Source organism: Leucopleurus acutus (assembly GCF_964270905.1).
Source record: "Leucopleurus acutus genome assembly, chromosome: 13".
NCBI lineage: Eukaryota > Metazoa > Chordata > Mammalia > Artiodactyla > Delphinidae > Leucopleurus > Leucopleurus acutus.
The window spans coordinates 62,215,737-62,239,708 of record NC_139155.1 but is presented as its reverse complement, the minus strand read 5'-3'; the positions used below and the strand labels follow the sequence as shown (position 1 = coordinate 62,239,708).

The window sequence follows — 23,972 nt, the reverse complement described above, 5'->3', positions numbered from 1 at the left end:
TCCGGGAAGATCCCACATGCCACGGAGCAACAAAGCCCGTGTGCCACAACTACTGAGCCTGCACTCTAGAGCCCATGAGCCACAGCTACTGAGCCTGCATGCCACAACGACTGAGCCTGCACTCTAGCTGCCTGTGCTGCAGCTACTGAGCCCACACACTGCGACTACTGAAGCCTGCATGCCTAAAGCCCGTGCTCCACAGGAGAAGCCCGCGCCCCACAATGAAGAGTAGCCCTCGCTCGCCACAACTAGAGAAAGCCTGCGCGCAGCAACGAAGACCCAACGCAGCCAATAAATAAATTAATTAAGTTTTTTTAAAACCCATGGGATTTCTTTTTAAAAAAAAAAAGAATCAGACGATCTTTCTTCTATACCTGTGAGTTACTGTATATCAACTGGAATTTTCAAAGTAATAATGTCTGATTCAACAGGTTGATTGATTATCTGTTTATCAGTGATGTTTCAAACAACCATATATCTGTGTGTGTGCGTGTGCTTGTGTGTGCGTGTGCGTGTATAAAATTAGGGTAAAATATTAGTATCAAAACATTTGAGCTCAGTTGTTGATAATGTATTGATTTGATAGACCAAAAGTACTTTAATTATATTAAACCTCTTATATGCTCAATTGGCAGTTTATTAAAATATAAAACCCATAACCTATTTCCAAGTGTTATAATTGTTCTATAAAGTGGTCATTACATTTACCAGACCTAGCTACTTTACAAAGCACAAGGCCTTGTAGTCCATCTATTTATTTAGAAAGTAAATTCATTTTCATAATGATCTCTTTTCATGATGTGATGATTTCCTTCTTAAACAATGAATGAGACCCTTTAAGGTGGTTCTCCAAACGATAGAGAAGATTTGAATAGGCTGCTGTTATTGTGTCTCAAAGGCAATTTGATATCCTTGAAAGTGAGTACGTGTTCCCGTGTCTTATAAGCAATTTGATATCCTTGTAAGTGTAGATGGAGGGACTGTCTGAGTTGTCCATTTAGTGCATAGGGTCGCGTGAAAGAAGAGATGGCCCGTGCCCTCGTGCCAGTGAACCCCCCCAGCCCAACTCGACTGGCTAGAGCTGGTGAGCATGTGCAGTGGGGAGGGGAGGATTGAGCTTGACAATTTCAAGTGTAAATTACTTTGTTGGAAAAAAGGAAATTATATTAATGGCAGTGTGCTTTAATTCATTGCTGTCTAAGTAGTTTTTGATCATCAGTCCCTGGTTTTGTTATTATTACATGAAATTATTTATCAGTTCCTCATACTTTAAGCCCTACAACCACAAAGTGGCTGCTGTTGTTTGCTTCATTTAGTCTTCATGACCAGTCCTGTGACTCTCACTTTGTAGATTAGTATACTGAGGCTTAGCTTAGAGGTTCCCATAGAAGGAAGTTCTCAGAACTTCTGATGCCTGTGTTTCCATCCTCATCCCGCTCTCCAGCCTGGCAAAGGTGCTCTCTGCAGTTATTCCTGTTTTCTTGTAAGAACAGTCACCTGCAACAGACTTGTCCATGGCTGACAAGAGTCCCTGGAGGAAAGTGCAGGTGTACGCTTTGATACAGGCTTTTAATCAGGGTTGGGAAGAAGGGGGTATGAGCCAGAGAGAATAAAATTTGGAGTTGGGGGATAAGGCGACTCATGAGGGAACATGTGTGCGAGCGCGTGTGTGTGTGTGTGTGTGTGTCTGTCTATCTGTCTCACACACGCACACAGATGGGAATGGGATGGGAGGAGGGACGTGTCATGTTAGGTTTAGGTATGAAGTAATATGGAAATGGAAATGTCAAAGATTGAGATAAAATTATTTCCAGACTAGAAAGTCAGTTGACTGATTCCAGTATGTTCCCAGCCGGCTCTAACATTATTGCCTCCACATTTAGTGTGTAGTGTGCCCTCCCCACCTTCTCCAGGAAATCCTTTCACAGTAGAGGTGTAACTCTATTTATCATTGTAGAAAAAACTTGATGTATCAGGGAAGTACACTGTTTAAAAAGAAGCTTTTGAAAAAAAATCTTGTTTTCAAGCAAATAACTCATTTTTCATTTTTATTATATTTAAAATATATCAACACCAGTCATTTTTTAAAGCCCCTTTTGTGTTGGTGAATCATATTCTTCCACTCATTAGTCATGCGACTGGCTTAAGTCAAATAGCCTTTGCTAGATTTCTGTTTACTTCACTTTAAAAAGGGAAGTGGGGGCAAAATAGACATGCTCAGATTCCTTCTAGTCATAAAATGCTCTGCAGAAAGTGCAATTCATGTGACTAAATCTTTGTTCCATTCATTCAAGATTTTCCTCATTTTTGTACCAGTCTTGTTTTGTGTAGGCAAAATATATACAGATAAACATTTAAAATGCATTCCCAGTAAAATTTGCTAGGAAGTTAATGTATACTATTTTATATCATATTTTATCCATTTTTTAAATCCGGTTTTATATTATATTTTAAATTCAAGATGGATTTCATAGGAAAGCAGTTCAGTGTTGTAGATTTTATAGGAAAGCTCAGTGTTGTCAGTACTGAGCTATAAACTCAATACTGACATTGCTACTGTACTGATGTCAGTGAGGACTAAAACTTCTGTATTTTATTTATTTTTAAAATTATTTATTTATTTATTTGACTGCACCAGGTCTTAGTTGCAGCATGCAGGATCTTTACTTGCAGCATGTGGGATCTAGTTCCCTGACCAGGGATCAAACCCGGGCCCCCTGCATTGGGAGCACGGAGTCTCAGTCACTGGACCACCAGGGAAGTCCCAAACTTCTGTATTTTAAAATCTAACGGTAAGCAAATTCCTGGAAAGAAGAAATTCCTAATATAATAATATTAGTCATAAGTGAATGAACAGTAAAAATAATTGAACATTATGAAACATGTTCATATCATTGCAATAAGAACTCTTAATTAGAAGGCACGTAAAAGGTTTTTAAAGCACGTAATTTCTGTTAGAAGATTATATACTTAAAGTGATGAACGTTTTCTCTCCCCTTGCAGTTTCTTGTGCCATACATGTAAATAACCCCAGAATGAAGGTTGAATACCACCAAACATCTTGATCTTTGAGGGATAAGATGTCTAATATCGTTAAGCCATCTTGGATTTCTTCAGAGGCAGGCTATCACAGTGTAGATTGTCATTTCCGATTATCTGATCATAATGATCTTTATCTCTTCTCAAGTGTGAGTGCACCTGTGGTGCTTGATTATTTAGTTGCTTGTTGACATCTTAAACTCCTCTTATAAATGCTATGTTCATTCACCCTCTGAATTATGGTTCTTCATTTATATCCTTCAGTCCTCAGCTGAAAGGACGTCTGAGGCGTCTCCTAAATGCTCTTATGTAGTGAGCGCACTCGGCCTGTTTCTTTAAAGTCACATTACTCTGTGTATTTCCTTTCTAGCAGCCATCACAGTCTAGAGTTGTTTTGCTGGTCTCTTTTCCCCCTCATTCATATCTGCCACTAGGATACATTCTCACTGAGGGCAGAGATCTTTTCTGTCCAATTCACTGCTGCAGCCGCAGTGTAATAGGGCCTGTATAAATCTTGGATCAGCGTTGAATGACTTAGAGAACTGTGGCAGGTATTGGACATCTGATTTCTGCCACCTCTCTCGAATCGTGGTCCCCTGACACTCCTGACTTGTCTCCAGATGCAGAGCCTCCTTCGTGTTCTTACCTGTGCCTTGCTCGTGCAGTGGTCTGCGTCTCTTGCCTGAGTTGTGGCAAAGCCTCCTAATGGAGGATAGACTGTATCCTCCAGTGTTCCGTCCCCGTGTACAGTCTATCCTCCAGTGTTCCATCTATCCTCCAGCTTTCCGTCCCTGTGTAAAGATGTGTTGACTCCTTGATGCTTGTAGGTGGAAAGTTTAGACCCCTTAGCACAGCATAGGGACCGTTTACAGCCGGGCCCCAATCTGACCTCTCTGGGCTCTTCATTCCTTGTTGCTCACCACGCGTTCACGCTTTGCTACCTTCCTCCAGCCCCTGATTGCCGAGGGCCTCTGCACCTGTTGGAAATGTCCTTCTCCTCTCTTCTCTCACATAGAAAATGCCTACTTAAGACCTAACTCAGATGTCCACTGTTCTGAAATGCTTCTGCTGATCGAAGTTAATTTCTTTATTCTCTGTGTTCATTCATAGAGCACTCTGCTCTGGCTTCTGTCACTTATCACACTGTATTGGAATTACCATTTACGTTCGTCTCCTCATTAGACTGAGCATCTTAGGGACAAGGACCATGTTTATATTCCCAACCCTGTCATAGAATTAGGGACCGAGGACAGCATCTCCTGTCGTCTTTTTAGGTATGTTCCCCTTGCTGCTTCCTCAGCTTAGGACACTAGGGCCCTTCATTAATGAGATTTTTTTCAACCTAGTAAATGTCACATTTTGTTCTATAGTTGAATTTTCCTAAGTGTTTAACACATTAACATTCAAGAAGAAATAGAGCAAAATAGAATCAGCCTTAAGTCCTTTATAGTCCATCCCCTTGTATTCGAACTGCTGTCCAAAGTGGGAACCTGAGGAGTAGGGGGTGAGATGGAGTGCTACTGGATTTTTATAATTTTTTCAAAGATTTCCACTCTAAGGAAATGTATGTACTTTGGGAAAAAAGACCCAAAGCCCACAGCTGCAGCTCTGGGCTGAAACAATTTATGTCACTTTCACATAAACATTTATAATCCCCCCTATCTCTTATTCATTGCCTTTGTGAGCACTTTAAACTTCGTGATAGTCCTGATAAGTAGGCAGTACTACTGTTTGCGTCCCGCCTCATTTTATAGAGAGGAAAGCTGAAGCACAGTTTAACAAACTATAATCAGTTAGCTGCCCATAGTGATAGAAAGAATTGGGATTAACACTCCTTTCTAAGGATTTAGAAATAGTGACAAACACCAAAAATGGATCTTGCAGTAGGAGATGAGGATGTACAGGAGGATTCCATAAACCTGAGTGTGGGGGTGGGCAGAGACTGGGGGACTTTCGGGGACCTGTGAGAATGCAGCAGCCATATTTGACTATTGCAAATCCTGGCGAGTAGAGAAGCACTAGGTCCCAAAGGAATTAGGATCAATTGGCAAAATTTATTCATTCATGCAACAGTTGTGTCATGTGTCTCCTATATGGCAGGTGCTACTACAATGAATAACAGCAAGTATTTCTCCCACACTTATCCTGTGCAGACACTGCTCTAAGGCTGTGGTGCGCATTAACTCTGCAGTTCTCCCAACAGCCGTGCATTCAGTGCTCTTACTATTTACATTTCACTGGGGACACAGTGGTGAACAAGATACTCCAGTAAGAGCCACAGCCCAGGAGCAGCCAGTCCAGCAGTGGGATGCGGGTTGTGGCATGTGAATGGAGGCACCGTGGAGGCACCTGTTTCCTCTTCTGGTACTCAGAGATACAGCTGTTAGAAGGAGCATTACACCAGTGTCTCCATTTTCTAAGTGTTTGAGGGATTCTCACTTACATGTGACTTTATTTTAAACCTCACCAGTCACATTCTTCTGATTGGTTAAATCTTACCCTAAATTTAATAAAACCCCGTAATGGAAGGATGATTTCTAGGTGCCCAGATTAGAGCCATTCTATCTTTTTAGCTGCTAGTATTTGACCATATATTGAAATTATGGGCTAAGAAGGTGAGTGGGAAAGCAGCATGGTTCATTATGAATTTTCAAAAGATTATATGAGTAATTTTACACTATATAATCAGAATGATTGCTGTAATAGTTTATTAAGTGATTTACATATATTATTTCAGTTAGCCCTATAAAAGAATCATAATTTTGTGATGAAATCTTTGAGCTCAGTTAATCTTAAACAAGATAGTGCTAAAATATTTTACTTAAAATGGAATACTATATATGTATATATAAAGTATCTTCTGTTGCCACAGGGGGAAAACAGTGTTTTTGGAATTGATTAGGCTGTTATGGAATTGTCTTTTGTCTGTTGTTTAAAATCAGATGACCACATTTTATAACCTGTAATTGGTTGAAAAAAATCAAATGTAACTGTTTCCCACCCAGTATCTGACAGCCAGTATAACCAAGTCCACCTACATCATAGTGCCATTGCCAGTTATGCTGACTCCTAAGACGTCTGCTGTGACATGACTTGAGACTGTTTTCTGCTTTAATGCACGCACAAAGATAAAGCCACAAGACCTATCTCATTCACATGTTGAAGTATATTTTAATTAGCTTTCTCATACTCCTGGCCTCTCCCTCCCATGTTTGCTCCCTACACCTCCAGTAATAAAACTGTGATGACATTTAAGTTAACTGGAAATTTCTCCCTAGAGCCAAAACGGATTTCCAGTCCTCCAAGGGGTGAACATATTTTTTGAAAGAAAGAATCTACCACCAGCTGTTTGTTTAAGGTTGCTATTGTGTTCATTTTAATTAAATCATCTATTATTTGTAACTTTTTTAGAGTCCTTGTCAAAGTCTATCTTTTTTCTATTTGATTTATTTTGTGAATGTTAGTAAATGTGCAGAACACTCATCTCATCAGCAATAGTGAAATTACCCTCTCTGCCCTTAGGTTTCTTTGGGTTTGTCACTACTCGCTCTGTTAAAATGCTTCAGAAGAATCTTTTATGTAGAAGATCATGTCAGAACTCAGTTATAGACTTTTCAGGTCCTGTGACTTTTTGAACTTAATTAACTTTATTTTAACAAATAAAAAAACTCACATGGTTCAAGCTCCAGGAGTCCAGAAATAGTGCAAGAAGCTGCACTCTTCTCCCTCTGTCTCCTAGCTGCACAGTCTCTCCCACCGGCAACAAATACTGTTAATTTCTTCTTTGTCCTTACACAGATGATTTATGTATAACTAACAGAAAAATATCAATATTTTTTCTTCCTTTTTCATGCTGTTCTGAACCTTCCTTTTTTCATTTAATAATAAATCTTGTAGATCATTTTATATCAGCGCATAGTGTTTACATTTCTTGTGTCTCCGTGATGTTCTGTTGTGTGGATAGACTGTAATTGATTTAATATGTCCTCTATTGACAACTAATAAGTCTCTTCCAATTTTTTGCTCTTTATAAACAATGCTGCAATGGATAGTTTTTAACCTGTTTTTTGTGGGTGTGATTGTATATATAAGACAAATTCCTAAAAGTAGAATTACTGGGTCAAAGAAATTGTGCATTTATAATTTTCATAAAATTTATGAGATTGTCCTCCATTGAGGTTTACCAATTGATACTCTCCTTGGAAATGTGTAAGAGTGTCTGTTTTTCTACATCTTCATAATGTGTTTTTCTAAGTGATAAGTGAAAATTTATATCTCATAGTTTTAGTTTACATTTTCCTTACAATGAATGAGATCAGGTACCTTTTCATATGCTTAAGAACTATTTGTATTTTTCAATTGTGTATCCATATTCTTTGTCCATTTTTCTAATGGAGTATTGGTCTTATTTGTATTTATTCATTAAGAAAATAGCTTTTTGTGATATAATTTGTAAATAGTGTCTCTGATATTTTAATGATTGTTTTATAATGATCATCACTGCATTTCTGTAGGTGTGAACAGTTAATGAGTATAAAAACCGAAAGGGCAGATAGATGTCTTTAGGGAGATACTGTGAGTCCAGCTACTTGGGGCAGAGACAGGCATTAAACACTCAGCCAGTGAGTGTGTGTGTGTGTGTGTGTCTGTCTGTCTGTCTGTCTGTCTGTCTACAAAAATATTGGGAGAATGGAGGAACAGTGTTCCTTTCCTGGAACCTAGAAATGCATTTCCTTCATTTTGACGACTTCATCTATACTTTTTCTGATTTCTGCAGTGAACCGTATAAATTCAAATTGAGCTTTACAGAATATCAACTTACAGTTTAGTATCTTAACGTTTTACATTTTTCATTAAGTAAAATGCTCTTTCTCTCGAGAGAAATGTCTTCTCCCTCTTCGACCCCTCTGGGAGAAGGAGCATGTTACATCTTTAAGATAGTGCCATAAAGGTTGATGAAAATATAAATCATATTCTTTAGTAATTATCCATTAGCTCTTTATATGCATGGGAGACTTCCATTTATCACAAGAATTGCTGTAATTGGGGGCTTTTTGTGCTCTAATTTCCAAAATATTAATTTGGAAGTCCTTTTTCTTTTCTGTGGTAAAAGTATCTGAATTAGGAAGGACATCATGGCTCTTACTCTGTGAGGCTAATATACATGTTCTGTTTATTATAGGCAATATTTATATTAGTGACTTTGTCACTTGTGAGATATATTTAATGGTCTCTATGAAAGTAATTTCTTTAAAAGTATATTAGCATATTTTAACTGAGTTAAAAAAAGGTTTTTTTCAAGGAATTATTGAAACATTCATTTTTACACATTTAAAAGTTTCTAGCTGAAAACACGTACCCATTGTACAGGGGAATACCATTAAATAACAAATAGTTCTAAATGGTTAACAATATGGAGGAAAAGGGTGATCATTAAAATGCTGTTATTAAAATATTATGTTAATACATGAATACATTGTCAGTAAGGGTGGTGGTTGAATCTATGCAAATACATTAACATTACTCTGAGTATTTGATATACTTGTGATTCATGGAGTAGATTTTATTTTTTTATTTTTTAAGATGCTGGGAACTAAAGATGTTGGCAAAGAGCAGTTGTAATTGCTAGCTTGAGAATGGTTGTGTCAGAAATGGGGAGAGTTAATTGCCGTGTGGATGCTCTCAGTTAGGACTTTCTCACCCTATTCCAAGCACAGGTTGGCATCTCTTCTTACATTTGTACAAGCAAAAAAAAAAAACTTATTCAGAAGCTAGAATATAACTGACAGAAGCTTGTCTCTAAAACTATAAAAATCTGTAATTTACTTTCAAATAACTCATTTCTGTTGCTGCTAATGAGAAAACCTGAGATTCTTCATTGAATATTTGTTCAAGCTTGTTCAATTATAGTATTTACAGATTCTCAGCTATTTTATACTGATTTATTGATGATTCAGGATTTTTTACTTCACGAAGAGGCTAAAGAGAGGTCTCATTTGTTAAAAGATAAAATGTTTAAAAAAAAAGAATAATGTTTTTGTGATAGAGTGGAAGTGTTCACAATCAAATCTTCATAGATATTCATTGGCTTATAGTAACTAATAACTACTAAATAAATGCTAAATAACTAATATCTACTAATCTGCTTAATATGAACCAGGCCACATGCTATATGTCTTTTGTATTATTTTACGTAATGTTAACAAAATGTTAACAAAATGTTGTTAACAAAATGTTAACAAAATGTTAACAAAATGTTAACAAAATGTTGTTAACAAAATGTTAACAAAATTGGCAGCTGCATTTTACAGGTGAGAAAATCAACCTGAAGACTAGAGCAGTTGTATAACTATCCAGAGTCACACAGCTAGGAAGTATCGAGCTACAATTAGTGCTACTTGCTGTTCAGAAAAATAAAGAAACATGAAATTCTCAGGCCATTCATTTAAATTATCGTCAGTATTATAGACAGCAGATAGTTTTTCTTAGCTGCAGGGAGTTAGGGATTTTGTCACAGCACAAGTAAAGATAGAGATGTCTAAAGTCTTAACAGTGAGACCATCCTGGCTACATTTTGTCAGGGATGTGTCCGAGAACAGTAACAGTTAAGGTTGGGTGGAAAAAGGGCCATATGCTTCTCGTACTCTTCCACCAGACCACCCCTAAGACATAGAAGCGTGAACCCATATTTTTGGACTAAAGGGGACATGTTAAATCATAATTCTTTCCATTGCAAGTGACAGAAATCCACTCAAATTAGCATGGGTGGAAGGGGGAGGAATTTATTGACTCCCTTAATTGGGAATATAAGGGCACAGCTGGCTTTAGGCACAGATGGATCCAGTATCTGAAACTGGCTTTCTCTCTCTCTCAACATCCCCAGGACAGGCTCTAACTAAAAGAGTTCCCCAGAAGTACTTATAGGCACCCCAGTTTGAGGGGCACAACAGAGACACTGAGAACCCGTCATGGGGGATTGAGAAGATAAACCAAATGAGGAAGAAGCTGAAGCAGAAAGAACAATTCAGAGACCTACTGTAATCACCTTTTTGGTAGTAGCAGTAGGATTCAAGGAAAAAAGATAAAGATTTCATCTTGCCAAAGATCTCCCATCTTCTACTGTATCTGTACATTTGTCTTGCCTTCTCTTGTTTGGATCCTAAAAGGACCTAGAGACCATCGGAATTTTTAAAAACAACATAGGCTTGTAAAGATGAGTTTCTCCACTGTGTTTTCAGCTCTTTTCATTATCTTTTGGTTTATAGATCATTGGATAAACAATAAAGTGGTTGCTGTGGGATCAGCCTTTTTAGGTGATGGGAGAAATATGACAGAAAGATAAGATTTCTCCATCCCATCCTTCCAGGGGATTCTGAGTTTAGGGAAGAAAATACAGATTTTCCTCTGAATAATTTTCCTTTTGATTGAGCTTCCGCTTATTAAAGTTGACGTGATAAGAACTATTGAAGAGATTTAAGTGATTGAACGTTCTTGGTTGAAAGTATCTTAATTCACATATTCAACAAATATTTACTGAGCACCTACTAAGTGCAAGGCACTGTTCTAGAGATTTGAGGAGCCCAACAGTGAACAAAATAGACCAAAACTACTTCCCCATGGAAGCTTGGAATCTGTCAGGGAGAGGCAGACAGTGAACATATTAAGTAAATCATATGGACTGTTAGAGGCAGGATGGACTTTGGAGAAAGACGTAGACTAGGGGTTGCTCATGGCAGGGTGTGGGGCTTGGAATTTATATAGGGTGGTCAAGGTGGGCCCCATTGAGAAGGTAACCTTTGAGCAAGAATGAGAAGGATATATGGGAATTAGCTAAGTGGGCATCTGGGGTAAAGCTTTCTAGGGAGAGGGAGATGGGGACTTAGGTTCAGCTGTCATTGTTTGAGTGTTGCTGCTGATAAATAGATGACGTAGCCTGATAGAGTCTCAGGGTGCCCAGAGGCATTTCACCTCCTGAGTCTCTTTTCTTTCACCATTTTAATTGTTAAAAAACCTGGAAGAATCTTCTAGTCAATAGAGTAGTGTGTACTTTATTTTTTTTATATTTTATGTTATGTTATTTATTTTTTATCTTAGTTTAGTCGTGCCGCACGGCATGAGGGATCTTAAGTTCCCCAACCAGGGATCCAACCCGCGCCCCCTATAGAGGAAGCGCGGAGTCTTAACCACTGGACTGCCAGGGAAATCCCAAGTAGTATGTACTTTAATTCTTTTGGGAATGGAGCCTGGGTTGCAGTCATTAGAGGAACAAAATAACACCTGTGCTTCTCCTTTTCGGTCTCTTCCCCGCTCAGTTCTGATTTTGGTATTATGGCTTAAGTCATCAGAGATTTTTTTAAAGCTAACTAATAATCCCTAGCAAAAAATGAGGAATTTTGAATATCAGAGATAATGTAATACCAGTACCTCTGATATATCTTTTTTTTTTTTTTTTTTTGGTGGTACGCGGGCCTCTCACTGTTCTGGCCCCTCCCCTTGCGGAGCACAGGCTCCGGACGCGCAGTCCCAGCGGCCATGGCTCATGGGCCCAGCCACTCCGCGGCACGCGGGATCCTCCCAGACCAGGGCACGAACCCACACGCCCCGCATCGGCAGGCGGACTCTCAACCACTGTGCCACCAGGGAAGCCCCCTGTGATATATCTTTAAAGTCAGAAAACTGAGAGTCCTGATTTAGTTAATAATGATTATTACTCAGATTTTTTTTTTTTTTCGTTACGTGGGCCTCTCCCGTTGCGGAGCACAGGCTCCGGACGCACAGGCTCAGCGACCATGGCTCACGGGCCCAGCCGCTCTGCGGCATGTGGGATCTTCCCGGACCGGGGCATGAACCCATGTCCCCTGCATCGGCAGGCGGACTCTCAACCACTGCGCCACCAGGGAAGCCCCTATTACTCAGATTTTGAGATAATGTCACACCACCTATTAAGTACCCGTTATGTGCAAAGCTCAGGTACAAATCATAAATCCTATTCTTTTCCTTGTGTAATACCAATTCGTAAATGCTCATTTTGGCCAAGTTAAAGTAGAACGTTACCTGTCCGTTTTCTCAGGGTTATTTAAGTGTCTGGATGCTACATTCCCAACATTCTGCTCATCGTGTGCTGTCCCTTCCATACGTCTTACCTCATGTCTGCTTCAGTCCTGCTCCATCACTCACCTTGTCTGAGGCCCTGGGGCACTTCCATGTGCTTCACTCCTGCTCTGTCACTCACCTTGGGGTACCCAAGACATATTAGTTAGTTTTTGTGAGCCTCAGTTTCTCCTGTAACATGGGTTGTGGTTGTGGTTAAATTGATGGTTGCCTGAAGGCTTAGCACTTAGCGTCCGGGGCAAGGCTGCTTCAGAGGTCCAGGCCAAATAAGATGGTGTTTGGATTAAGGGATTTACAGTGGAGATGAAAAGAAGAGGACTTAAGTAATAAAGAGAGAAAGTTACATCTGTGAGATTAATGATGGATTGAATGTGGGGGTTGATGGAGAAGGAAATGTCAGTACAGTTTAGAAGATGTGAATTAATATTGTGACTGAGGTTTAACCACAAGGCTTCAAAGGAAATTAGAATGAACAATCTCAGTCCATCCCTCTGCAGGACTGCATTTATTTTAATTTACTGAAATTGGCTGAAATTTACAGAGGAGTAGATTCTGTGCTATCTGCTTCAGTAACACTTCTGTATATATTTTATCTGAAGGTATCCGTTCGAAATTTTTATTTGAGAAGGTAGCTTAATGAAATTTTGTGCTTAAATGTTTTATTTGAATTTTAATTGGTAGAATCTGAAGAAGATTCAAGAAATGGAGAAGAGTAACGAATCTAACACAGACCTGGAGGAGCTGAAAAACGCTGACTGGGTGAGATAGCTGGGTATTCTCTGTGTTCTGTTTAGTGTTGAAGAAGTCGTGTCATGTTTTGTAAAATGGTCTATCTTAAGGACTATTATGAAATGATATTATACCAATTTGAAAGCCTAACCTTACATTTGAGGAAATAGCTATTCCATTTTTTAAAAACTATCTAATTTTATTAGAACCACCCCAATGTCTCTGAGAATTTCAGTGTTTTAAAATATTGACCTTTCTAATTACATTAATACCTTAGCATCCTCTTATGTGGAAGTCAAAGTTTAAGCTCTGTTTCAGGATATAGTGAAACTATAGTGTAGTACATTCATTTATCCAATGAATAGTTACTGGATTAGGGCCCTGGGGATGCAGAATGAGTGATACGTTACAACGTTCTGCCCTGGTGAAACAGAAGACAGATTTCTAGAACAGATGATTGCAGTGTATTCATGTGACTCACTGACTGTCTACTATTTTTCCAACATGGTACTAGATCCATGTAGGAAGGCACATTTTAGGATTCTGACTTTTCATGTTAAGGATACTGGATAAATAATGACATTAAATGACAGAATCGGAAAAGATACAGATTTGGAGGATATGAACAAGTCGCCTTTGACCATGTTAGATTTCAATTGTCATATTCTTTTCTGACAGCTTTATTAAGGTGTAATCTACATACAGCAAGCTGCACAGGTTTAAAAAGTACAGTTTGATAAGTTTGACATATACGCATACACATTCACACCTGTGAAACAAACCATCACCATAAGAAAACAGTGAGCCTGTCCATCACCCCACGTCTCCTTGTATTGCTTTGTAACCCTACTTCCTGCCTCCCTCCTCCCTAGTTTCCAGGCAACCAGTGATCTGCTTTCTGTCACTATAGATTAGCTTGCATTTTGTACACTTTTATGTAAATACAATCACATAGTATATACAAGGGTTTTTTTGGCTTCTTTTATTCAGCATAATTCTTTGGAGATTTCATCCATGTTGTTGCCTGTATCATAGTTTATACTTTTTATTGCTGAGAGGTATTCCATTGTATGTAAGTACCACAATTTGTTTATCCATTCTTCTGTTGATGGTCATTTGGGTGTTTCCTGTTAGCAATATTCTTAATTTATGGACGATATCTTTCCTGAGATATTTGGAATGATATTAATCAGGAATGTTTAAGGGTAAAGTTAAAAAACAAGTAGGCTATATTGTCTTATAAGCTAGTATTGTCACTTTAGAATAATATTGATGATCAGTTTCCTTTGCATAGTGTTGCTCTAGGTGTATGTCATCTTGGTTAATAAATTTTTTTTTTAATTTATTTTTGGCTGCGTTGGGTCTTCGTTGCTGCATGCGGGCTTTCTCTAGTTGCAGCGAGTGGGGCCTACTCTTCATTGCGGTGCATGGGCCTCTCATTGCAGTGGCTTCTCTTGTTGCAGAGCACGGGCTCTAGGCACGCAGGCTTCAGTAGTTGTGACGTGAGGGCTTCAGTAGTTGTGATTCACGGGCTCTAGAGTGCAGGCTCAGTAGTTGTGGCACACGGGCTTAGTTGCTCCACGGCATGTGGGATCTTTCTGGACCAGAGCTCGAACCTGTGTCCCCTGCATTGGCAGGCGGATCCTTAACCACTGAGCCACCAGGGAAGCCCAGTTAATAAATTTTTAAATTTGTTTTCCAAGACATTGAAGCCAGGTAAATAACTCCAGGTGCTCAGAAGTTAGCAAATAGCTAGTATAAAGTTGAACCAAAAATTTAATTAACTGTCTTAAGGCAACCTCATCTAAAACAGTATGATCACTGACAAGAGACATACTATCTCCAAAGGGAGTTACATTTGCCTAGATCACCAGCTTCTTTTTCATAAGATCATGAAAGTGAACTACCTAGAAAGATTAGAATGAAATGAGGAAGGAATGAGTAATAGTATGAAGGAGAATTAGAATACGTTTAATGGCAGAATCTATACATCTCAGAATCTTTCTAGTGTAATAAGGGGTAAGTGATAAAATCTCTGGGAATACATACAGTGACAGTTGTCCATTATTTTATATAACTGGAACTTAGATTCTGAAAAGTCATTTGTAAAATTTTTGCCAACAATAATATAGAATGAACTGGCTATATAAAAGAGTCTGTTTGAATTTTTCTATAAATTATAGCAAAAGATTCTAATGTGAGTAATCATCACTAATTTATCTGTTTTGAGAATTCAAAGTTTCATATGTCAGGTTTTCTTAAAGCCAGAGGAGGTGAAGAGAAGAGACAGTATTTTAAAAATGAGATGGTATTTGAATTGGATCTTCAAGGAATGAGCAAGAGAAGTTGAGACGAGCATTCCCAAAGGAGAGATCTAAATATTTTAGGGATTTATATTAGGATAACTTTAATGGCAGAATCTAAGAACTTGTCTTAAATATTAATATTTTAGAAGATGTTCTGATGGCTATACCACAGTATTAAGTACCTCAAATCCTTTTGGGAATAAGAAATGGTATACAGTTTTTAAAAATCACAAATCATTTTTTGAGGACATTTTTGAGAAGTTTAATCAGTTATGTAGGCATTTCTTATGAAATATGTCACTTGATTTTTAATAAATATATTATGTAGCTATTGAGCCACTTATTAATGTTTAACAACCTATAATATTTCAGTTAAATATCATATTGATTTTCTCTTTACTGAAGCCGAGAATATGATAGCTTATAGGCAGGAAAACAAAAAGGTTAAAGTATAATAATATTAACACATTTAATATATTTTAAATTATAATAAATATTTTACATATATTTCATTTTCTTGAAAGGCAGGCAGAGCAACTTGCTATTATTTGTAGATAAGAAAATTGATATTAAATAATTTGTGTAGAGATAGTAATAACATAAAAATTGTCATTTTTGAGCATCTTCTATGTGCAGAACACTGTACATCAGCTCTGATCATCTCAACAAGTTATAAAGTGCCATTTTCTTTTATTGATGAGGAAGCCAGGGTTCAGAAAGGGGAAGCAACTTGCTGGATGTCAAATAGCAGTAGATGGCTGTATCAGTTAGCTGTGGTCACAGTAATGCTGCATAACTGAACACTACAAAATACCACGGCATAAAGTGGTAGCATTTACTCAGCTCATGAGTCTGCAGATCAGAGTGGTGGCTCTACTCTGTGCATCGTCCTTCTCCTGGATAATCCTGCCAGTGTGCTTCGTGCCAACCCAAGCGTGATGTTCTCATGGTAGTAACAGGAGCAGAGTGACAAGCCATTGTGCATTTGTTGTTGAAGTCTTTGGTCATGTCATATCCACTAAAATTCCAGTGGCTAAGGAAGTAATAGAGCCAAACCCAAAGTCTAGTGTGAGAAACACACACCTCTTCAGTGAGCAAAGCCACCTGATAGGTGGAGCATGAGGGCCTGAGGAACTGAGGCCATGGATGCAGGTAGCACAGGGGGTGAATTAGGGTTTTATCCAGGTGTCCCCACAGTTAGAGCTGGTGGATTCTCTGCTGGCATCCAACCTGCTTTTTAGTACCCTAAAATCTAATTTTTTAAATCGTTTCTCTTTGGTTTGCTTGGTTGTTTGTAATCCAAGCTCTTAATATTTTCTTTACGACTATAGCTCTTTAGAGGAAACTAGTAAATTTATTTATGGATTTCTCTCCACCCTTGGCTCTTTCAGGCTCGATTCTGGGTGCAGGTGATGAGGGATTTGCGGAATGGAGTAAAACTCAAGAAGGTCCAAGAGCGGCAGTACAACCCTCTGCCCATTGAATATCAGCTCACCCCTTATGAGATGCTAATGGATGACATTCGATCCAAAAGATACACTTTGCGAAAAGTGATGGTAAGTAGCAAAGAAAACTGTTAATGGACTCAAATGGTTGTTTTTTGGTAATCTTATTTGTTGAAAATGTTCTTCTCAATATGGAAAAGCTGGAAAATACAGTAAGCTCACAGAAAAGTTACAAATGTGTAATTCCACAACCCATGGCTTTAAATTTCTGTCTACTGTCCTTTTCTTTAAGCCTGAACAACTCCCTTTAGGGCAGGGTTACTAGTGATGAACCCCCTTAGTGTTTGTTTGCCTGGGAATGTCTTAATTTCTTCTTCTTTTTTTTTTTTTTTTTTGTGGTACACGGGCCTCTCACTGTTGTGACCTCTCCCGTTGCAGAGCACAGGCTCCAGACACGCAGGCTCAGCGGCCATGGCTCACGGGCCTAGCTGCTCAGCGGCACGTGGGATCTTCCCGGACTGGGGCACGAACCCGTGTCCCCTGCATTGGCAGGCAGACTCTCAACCACTGCACCACCAGGGAAGCCCTCTTCTTCATTTTTGAAGCAGAGTTTTTCTGGGTACAGAATTATTGGTTGACAGTGTTTTTTTCTGACTTTAAACTTAGCTCACTGCCTTTTGGCCTTTATGGTTTCTAGTGAGAGATCACCTGTTCATCTAATTGAGGATCCCTTGTATGTGATAGTCACTTCTTGCTGCTTTCAATATTTTTCTCTCAACGACTTGACTATAATGTGTTCTGTTGTGGCTCTCTTGGAGTTTATTGCTTGGAGTTTATAGAGCTTCTTGGATGAGTAGATTTGTATTGTTATCAAATTTTGGAAGTTTTTAGCCATTAGTTCTTCACATTTTCTTTGTCCTTTCTTGTCTTTCCAGTCCCTCTGGGACTCCTGTTATGTGCATGTTTATACAGTTTGGAGGTTGTGAGTAGTAAGTAAAGAAGAACATGTTACTACTCTGTGGTACCCATTATTGTTTTCCTTTTTTCTGTCTTTCTTTGTCTGGCTAATTCCATGCAGTTCACTTGGATACGTTTATACTGAGCCTCTGTGCAGGGGACTAGGCAGATGGCAGTTCTAGTGGTGATTGGTTTTGTGTGGGGGAAGTTTTCAAGTTTTAGTCTAACAGGCTAAGATTTTGATTAGTTCCTTGTTATGTATATATGTGCCTGATAAATGACAGTGGAAATTCAGCTGCTCAAATTTTTTTTTTTTTTTTTGGCGGTACGCAGGCCTCTCACTACTGTAGCCACACAGGCTCAGCAGCCATGGCTCACGGGCCCAGCCGCTCCGCGGCATGTGGGATATTCCCGGACGGGGGCACGAACCCGTGTCCCCTGCATCGGCAGGCGGACGCTCAACCACTGCGCCACCAGGGAAGCCCCAGCTACTCATATTTAATCATTCAAAAACTGGATATATTTAAAAAAAATTTTTACTTTTATCAATATAATGCCACTTCCTAATTTCTTTAAAAAATTTTTTGTTGTAAAGAGTAAACACAATGGATTTTCACACATAGTCTATCTGTATCTGAAGCAGTATGCCAAGATGTTCTTAATTTAATCCTCAGGTTTAAACTACATAACTATACCATAGTAATCCACTGTTTTTTGTATATTTGTGATGCTCATGATGGGAATTGAATGGCTTAGCCATATGTGATTATATTTAGAACATTAAGTTATAGAAGTACAAAACATTTCAATGGAATTTTTTCAAAATGTTTTGGTAAAATGCTTTAATTCTAACAGAGAACTTCAGATAACTCACCTTTAAAAATAAAGATGTAGATCGTCGGCCGCCGTCAGCCGACTGCCAGCAGTCGCGGAGCGGAAGCCGCTTTCCTGAAGCGGGCTTGGGTGCTCCAGAGCCCGGCCGGCTGCTCCAGAGCCCGGCCGGCTGTTGAACTGCCTCTTCCGGCAGCTGTGGCAACGGCTAGGCGCGGGGCGCAGGCGACCCAAGGACTGTGTAACTGGGCAGGCGCCCCGAACAGGCAACCCCACCGAGGGAGGTGGCCATGGCAGTTGCACTCGGGCACCCCGCGCCATGCCCGTGTGGTGCTGTCGCTGCTCCCTGGCCGGTCATTTCAGAAATTGATGAGCAGATCCTAAAAGTCACATGGAATTACAAGGAACCCAGAATAGCCAAGACAATCTTGAAAAAAGAACGAAGTTGGAGGATTCACACTTCCTAATTTTACAACTTACTACAAAGAAACTGTAATCAGGACAGTGAGATGTTGGCATAAAGATAAACATAGATCAGTGGAATAGAATTGAGAGTCCAGAAATAATTGCCTTCATTTGTTGTCAGTTGATTTCTGTGGGATCCCAAGACAAAAGGGAAATATCAGTCTTTTCAACAAATGATGCCAGGACAGATGGATATTCACAAGCAGAAGAATGAAGTTGGACTGCTATCTCATACTATATATAAAAGTTAACTCAAAATGGATGAAAGACCTAAATTTAAGAACTAGAACTATAAAACTCATAGAAGAAAACAGGTTTGTGATCTTAGATTAGGCAGTGCTTTCTTAGATATGACACCAAAAGTACAGCAACAAAAGAAAAAAATAAATTGGACTTGATCGAAAATTAAAACTTTTGTGATTTAAAAGACAATATAAAGGAAGTGAAGACAACCCACAAAATGGGAGAAAATATTTACAAATCATATATCCAAAAAGGGACTTGTATCCAGGACATATAAAGAATATTTTAAACTCAACAATAAAAAAGACAACCCAGTTGGAAAGTGGGCAAATAATTTGAATTATTCTCTGAAGAAGATATGGCCAATAAGCACATGAAAAGATGCTTAATATTATTAGTCATTAGGGAAATGCTAATCAAAACTGCAGTGAGATGCTACTTTACACCTACTAGAGTGGCTAAAATAAACACAAGAAATAACATGCTGGTGAGGATGTGGAGACATTGGAACCCTCATAGCACTGATGGAAATGTAAGATGGTGCACACTTGGGGAAATAGTTTGCTAATTCTTCAAGGTGTTAAACATAGAGTTTACGGCCCAGCCATTACATGCACTCCTAAGAGAAATGAAAACATTTGTCCACACAAAAATTTATGTATGAATGTTCATAGCATATTTATAATAGCCAAAAAGTAGAAACCATCCAAATGTTTATCAGCTCATGAGTGGGTAATATACAATGGAATATTATTCAGGCATAAAAAGGAATGAAGTACCAATACATCCTACCACCTGCGTGAACCTTGAAAACATGCTAAGTGGAAGAAGCCAGACACAAAAGGCTACATAATGTATGAGGGGTTCCATTTATTTGAAATTTCCAGAGTAGGCACATCAGTAAGACAGTAGATTAGTGGCTGCCAATGGCTGTGGGGAGGGAAGAATGAGGAATGAGTGCTAATGGGTGCAGCATATACTTTTGGGGTGATAAAATTTCTCTGAAGTTATTGGTAGTGATTGCAAAACCTTGTGACTACTTAGAACCCTGAATTGTACACTTTAAAAGGGTGAATTTTGGACTTCTCTGGCAGTCCAGTGGTTAAGACTCCGTGCTTCCACTGCAGGGGGTGTGGGTTCAATCCCTGTCAGGAAACTAAGATCCCACATGCCGAGTGGTGCCGCCAAAAAAAAATAAATAAAGGGGTGAATTTTATATGTGAATTATATCTCATTAAAGGTCTTTTTTTTTTTTAAAACATTACCAAGTTCCCTCTATTTATTTACCTTGGTCTAAAGCCTGATCAGATGATCTGTTGTTTTTCTGATGTTTTTGAGCTCTTGAAAACTTTGTCTTTCTTTGATTAATAGAAGCCTAACAGAGGAGGCATTTTATTTCTAATTGTCTTAACCTCTTTTTTCTTAAGTATAAACCAATTATTTGAGAAGACTAGTCCAGTGTAATGAAAGATCCTTGTAAAATGTATAGTCAGAGGGTTGGTGGTGGTGGGATGAATTGGGAGATTGGGATTGACATATATGATTGGGAGATTGGGATTGACTAATATATATAAAATAGATAACTAATAAGAACCTGCTGTACAAAAATAAATAAATAAAATTAAAAAGAAAAATAAAGATGTAGAAACTTAAACATTTTTTATAGAGAAGTTATTTGTTTAAGGCATTGTGGCTCAAAAGTAAGATCAAGTTCTATAACTGGTCTCATTTACTTATGGGCCTACTATTTGTGTTCATCTAGAAATCATTTATTGTTGCAGCTTCAGAGAGCTTGTTTCAGGGTGTGTTCTGTATTTATATTAAAAAAAAAGTAATTTCACTGACCCAGCAGCAGAATGGAATTTGCTGTTACTTTTCCTCCTGCTAGTAAGGACTTTGACTGACTGACTCACATCAATACTGGCCTGCAGCTCCCTCATGAGCACTGACACACATTTTGTAATTGGGATCCAGGATCCAGTTTCTGACTAGTGAGGAAACTGATGTTAACGTGCTTGTTTGGGGAATGGAACTCACAACCTTGGCCTTATTGACTCCATTACCTCACTCAACCCTGCTGTTGTGATGGAAAGAACATTAAAATAAAAGTATACGAAAAATAGCTAGAAAGAGGGCTTCCCTGGTGGCTCAGTGGTTAAGAATCTGCCTGCCAATGCAGGGGACACGGGTTCGAGCCCTGGACCAGGAAGATCCTACATGCTGCGGAGCAGCTAAGCCTGTGTGCCACAACTACCGAGCCTGTGTGCTAGAGCCCGCTCTCCACAACTACTGAGCCCGCTCTCCACAACTACTCAGCCTGCGCACCTACGGCCCGTGCTCCACAACATGAGAAGCCCGTGCACCACAACGAAGAGTAGCCCCTGCTCACCATAGCTAGAGGAAGCCTGAGCGCAGCAACGAAGACCCAGTGCAGCCAAAAATAAAATTGAAAAATAAATTAATTTTAAAAAATGCCAATTAAAAAAAAATAGCTAGGAAGATATGTGTTATCCTGTTCAGGAGTAGAATAGAAAGGTCTGATTAAGTTGTTCATACAATAAGGATTTTTAAAAAAGTCTTGTGTAACATGAAGTCCATGGGTGAAGAGTGGTGCCACGGTAGGCCCCCAACTCTGCTGCTTGGGTACACACACTCCTTAAACCAAGTACTAGTGGTCACAAGCGTGGCTCAGCTCAGGCAGCTTTCAGTCCTAACTCTAACCTTAGGGCTGTCCTGTCCTCACTCAGGACTGGGGGGTGGGGGGCACAGGGAAAAGGGGAGTGGATGATGTCAGCAGGCTTGTCACACACCCTGAGTGGTCGCATTTGTGGGAGGCAGCCACTGGGCCTGGGAGCAGCAGTTCAGGTTCTTTTTTTTTTTTAAATTAACTTCATTTCTCAGGTGACACAAAATAGTGACATTGACAAAAGGATCAAAACTCATACAGCTGCAATAAAAAATTAATAACCAATTGATTAATGATCCTGAGCAATTAAAACAGTAATTAAGATTGGGAAGTACATAACAAAACTGTCCATGCCCTGAAGTCTTCCAATTCAGATAAGAAAATACTTTTAAAAAGTTTGACCAAATTTTACAATAACTCTAAAATTGGGCATGACATTTCAATAACAAATTGTGAAGCTTAAAGAAACCTTTCTAACCTATCAAAATTAAAAAAATATCAACTATTGGTGCTAGAGGAATAAACAAATTATCTTTTTTCTCTCCAATAAAATTGATAACATAAAATTATTAAAATATGACAAGATAAAGAGTAGGTCACCAAAGTAGAGTGAAAAAGTATTATAGAGGTTTTTCAGGCAGTTCATAATAAAAATAGTATGCTGATTTTCTGGATTTTGAGAAGTTTAAGGTATTCATCAGTTTTTTAAATTTGTAATTTGTTAACATTTCTTTTTTCATCTATCTTTTATGAGAATAATGACAGAAAGTGCCTAGCAGTTCTGTTTTTTCATATGAGGTTGGGAAATAAGTATGACTTATGGTCACCACAACTGTGCCTTCTGAGTGGTCAGAATGTGAGTTTAGGTGGGGGGTTTTGGGTGGGTTTTTCTTAAATTTCTTAAAATTTTTGTAACCTGTTTCTTTAAAAAGAGAGGATGTTAGGGCAAGAGTCAGAGTCAGACCAGGCCCCTGCCAGGCTCTTCTGCTCACCGACCCTGTGAAGGGGGCAGACACCACCTCGATCTGAGCCTCAGCTTTGTCTAAGAATGTGAACCATGTCCCCACTCCTTCCCATTACCAAGATTTTGTACAAGGATGAAAATAAGAGGTAAAAGACTTTTTGTTGTTGTTGTTTTGGCTGCGCCACCTGGCACGTGAGATCCCAGCTCCCTGACCAGGGACCGAACCCGCACCCCCTGCAGCGGAAGCACAGAGTCTTAACCACTGGACCACCAGGGAAGTCCCAAAGACACTTGAAATTATATAGTAATTAAGCGTAGTATTATTTTTTCCATTCACATTCATAATTGTAGAAACTTTTTGTTGGAAGGATGCATCTTATATATAATTTCCCCAAATGTAGGACTAAAGTGGATGTGGAGTTTCTTCAATTCTGCATAGTTATTTTTGCTCTGAATCATTCAGCCATTTACTCTCCATTTTTATTGATTTGAAATGCATCCTTGGTGGAGCCAGATTCCACTTCAGTAATTTTGAAGTGACATATGTTGACATATGTACCCAGAAACTTATAATGATAAACCTGTAGTCACATGAATCTTCTACTTTTTGTCTCCTTTCAGGTGAATGGTGATATTCCCCCTCGGTTAAAAAAAAGTGCTCATGAAATCATCCTGGACTTCATCAGATCAAGACCTCCTTTAAATCCAGTATGTAATTTGACATATTCCCCTTGTTTGGAGAGCACATAATGAAGTATTCTCCTCTAGCCTATGACCTCTAGAACTCAGCTCTTAAAGGAGTATTTACACTGAGCTTTCATTCTCAGAATTATGAAGCCCAACTGTAAATTACATTCTTAATTCACAAAAAAGTACTTAAAATTATTCAATACAGGCTGTCTTAGGATATTTTAACTCAAACAACCTGAGTTACGGTGCAAAATCTGGCCAAATACCTCCTAGAATAACAGCTGAATATAATTCCAAGTAGTTCCTGGTGTGGGCTGCCCTCCCTGTTTACTTTATGGTACAAACACTTCACCTTGATTAAATTGTCGTTTTGATACTGTTTTACAGTAAATCCACCCTGCTGTACCTCCTCTTTTGTATTAATTATCTTCGTCTGTTGACGGACGGGGTTCTTTCTAGTGACCATGGAATCAGGGTGTTCTGATCTGGTTTGAATGTTGGTTTGT

General features: G+C 38.9%; 2 protein-coding genes across 3 annotated transcripts in view; one reads left to right on the top strand and one right to left on the bottom strand.

Annotated features, from left to right (window-relative positions):
* The window catches only part of PRELID3A (PRELI domain containing 3A), a gene marked incomplete at its 5' end in the record, with an annotated part of 130,066 nt that overhangs the window by 19,256 nt on the left and 86,838 nt on the right, over window positions 1-23,972 (bottom strand). The window lies entirely within an intron of this gene.
* Window positions 1-23,972, top strand: part of SPIRE1 (spire type actin nucleation factor 1) — a 203,433-nt gene that overhangs the window by 144,469 nt on the left and 34,992 nt on the right. For both annotated transcript variants that reach the window (XM_082853005.1, XM_082853004.1), the window contains exons 5-7: window positions 12,832-12,909; window positions 16,577-16,741; window positions 23,398-23,484. In XM_082853005.1, coding sequence (XP_082709131.1) covers window positions 12,832-12,909; window positions 16,577-16,741; window positions 23,398-23,484 — 330 coding nt within the window. The remainder of the gene's footprint in view (window positions 1-12,831; window positions 12,910-16,576; window positions 16,742-23,397; window positions 23,485-23,972) is intronic.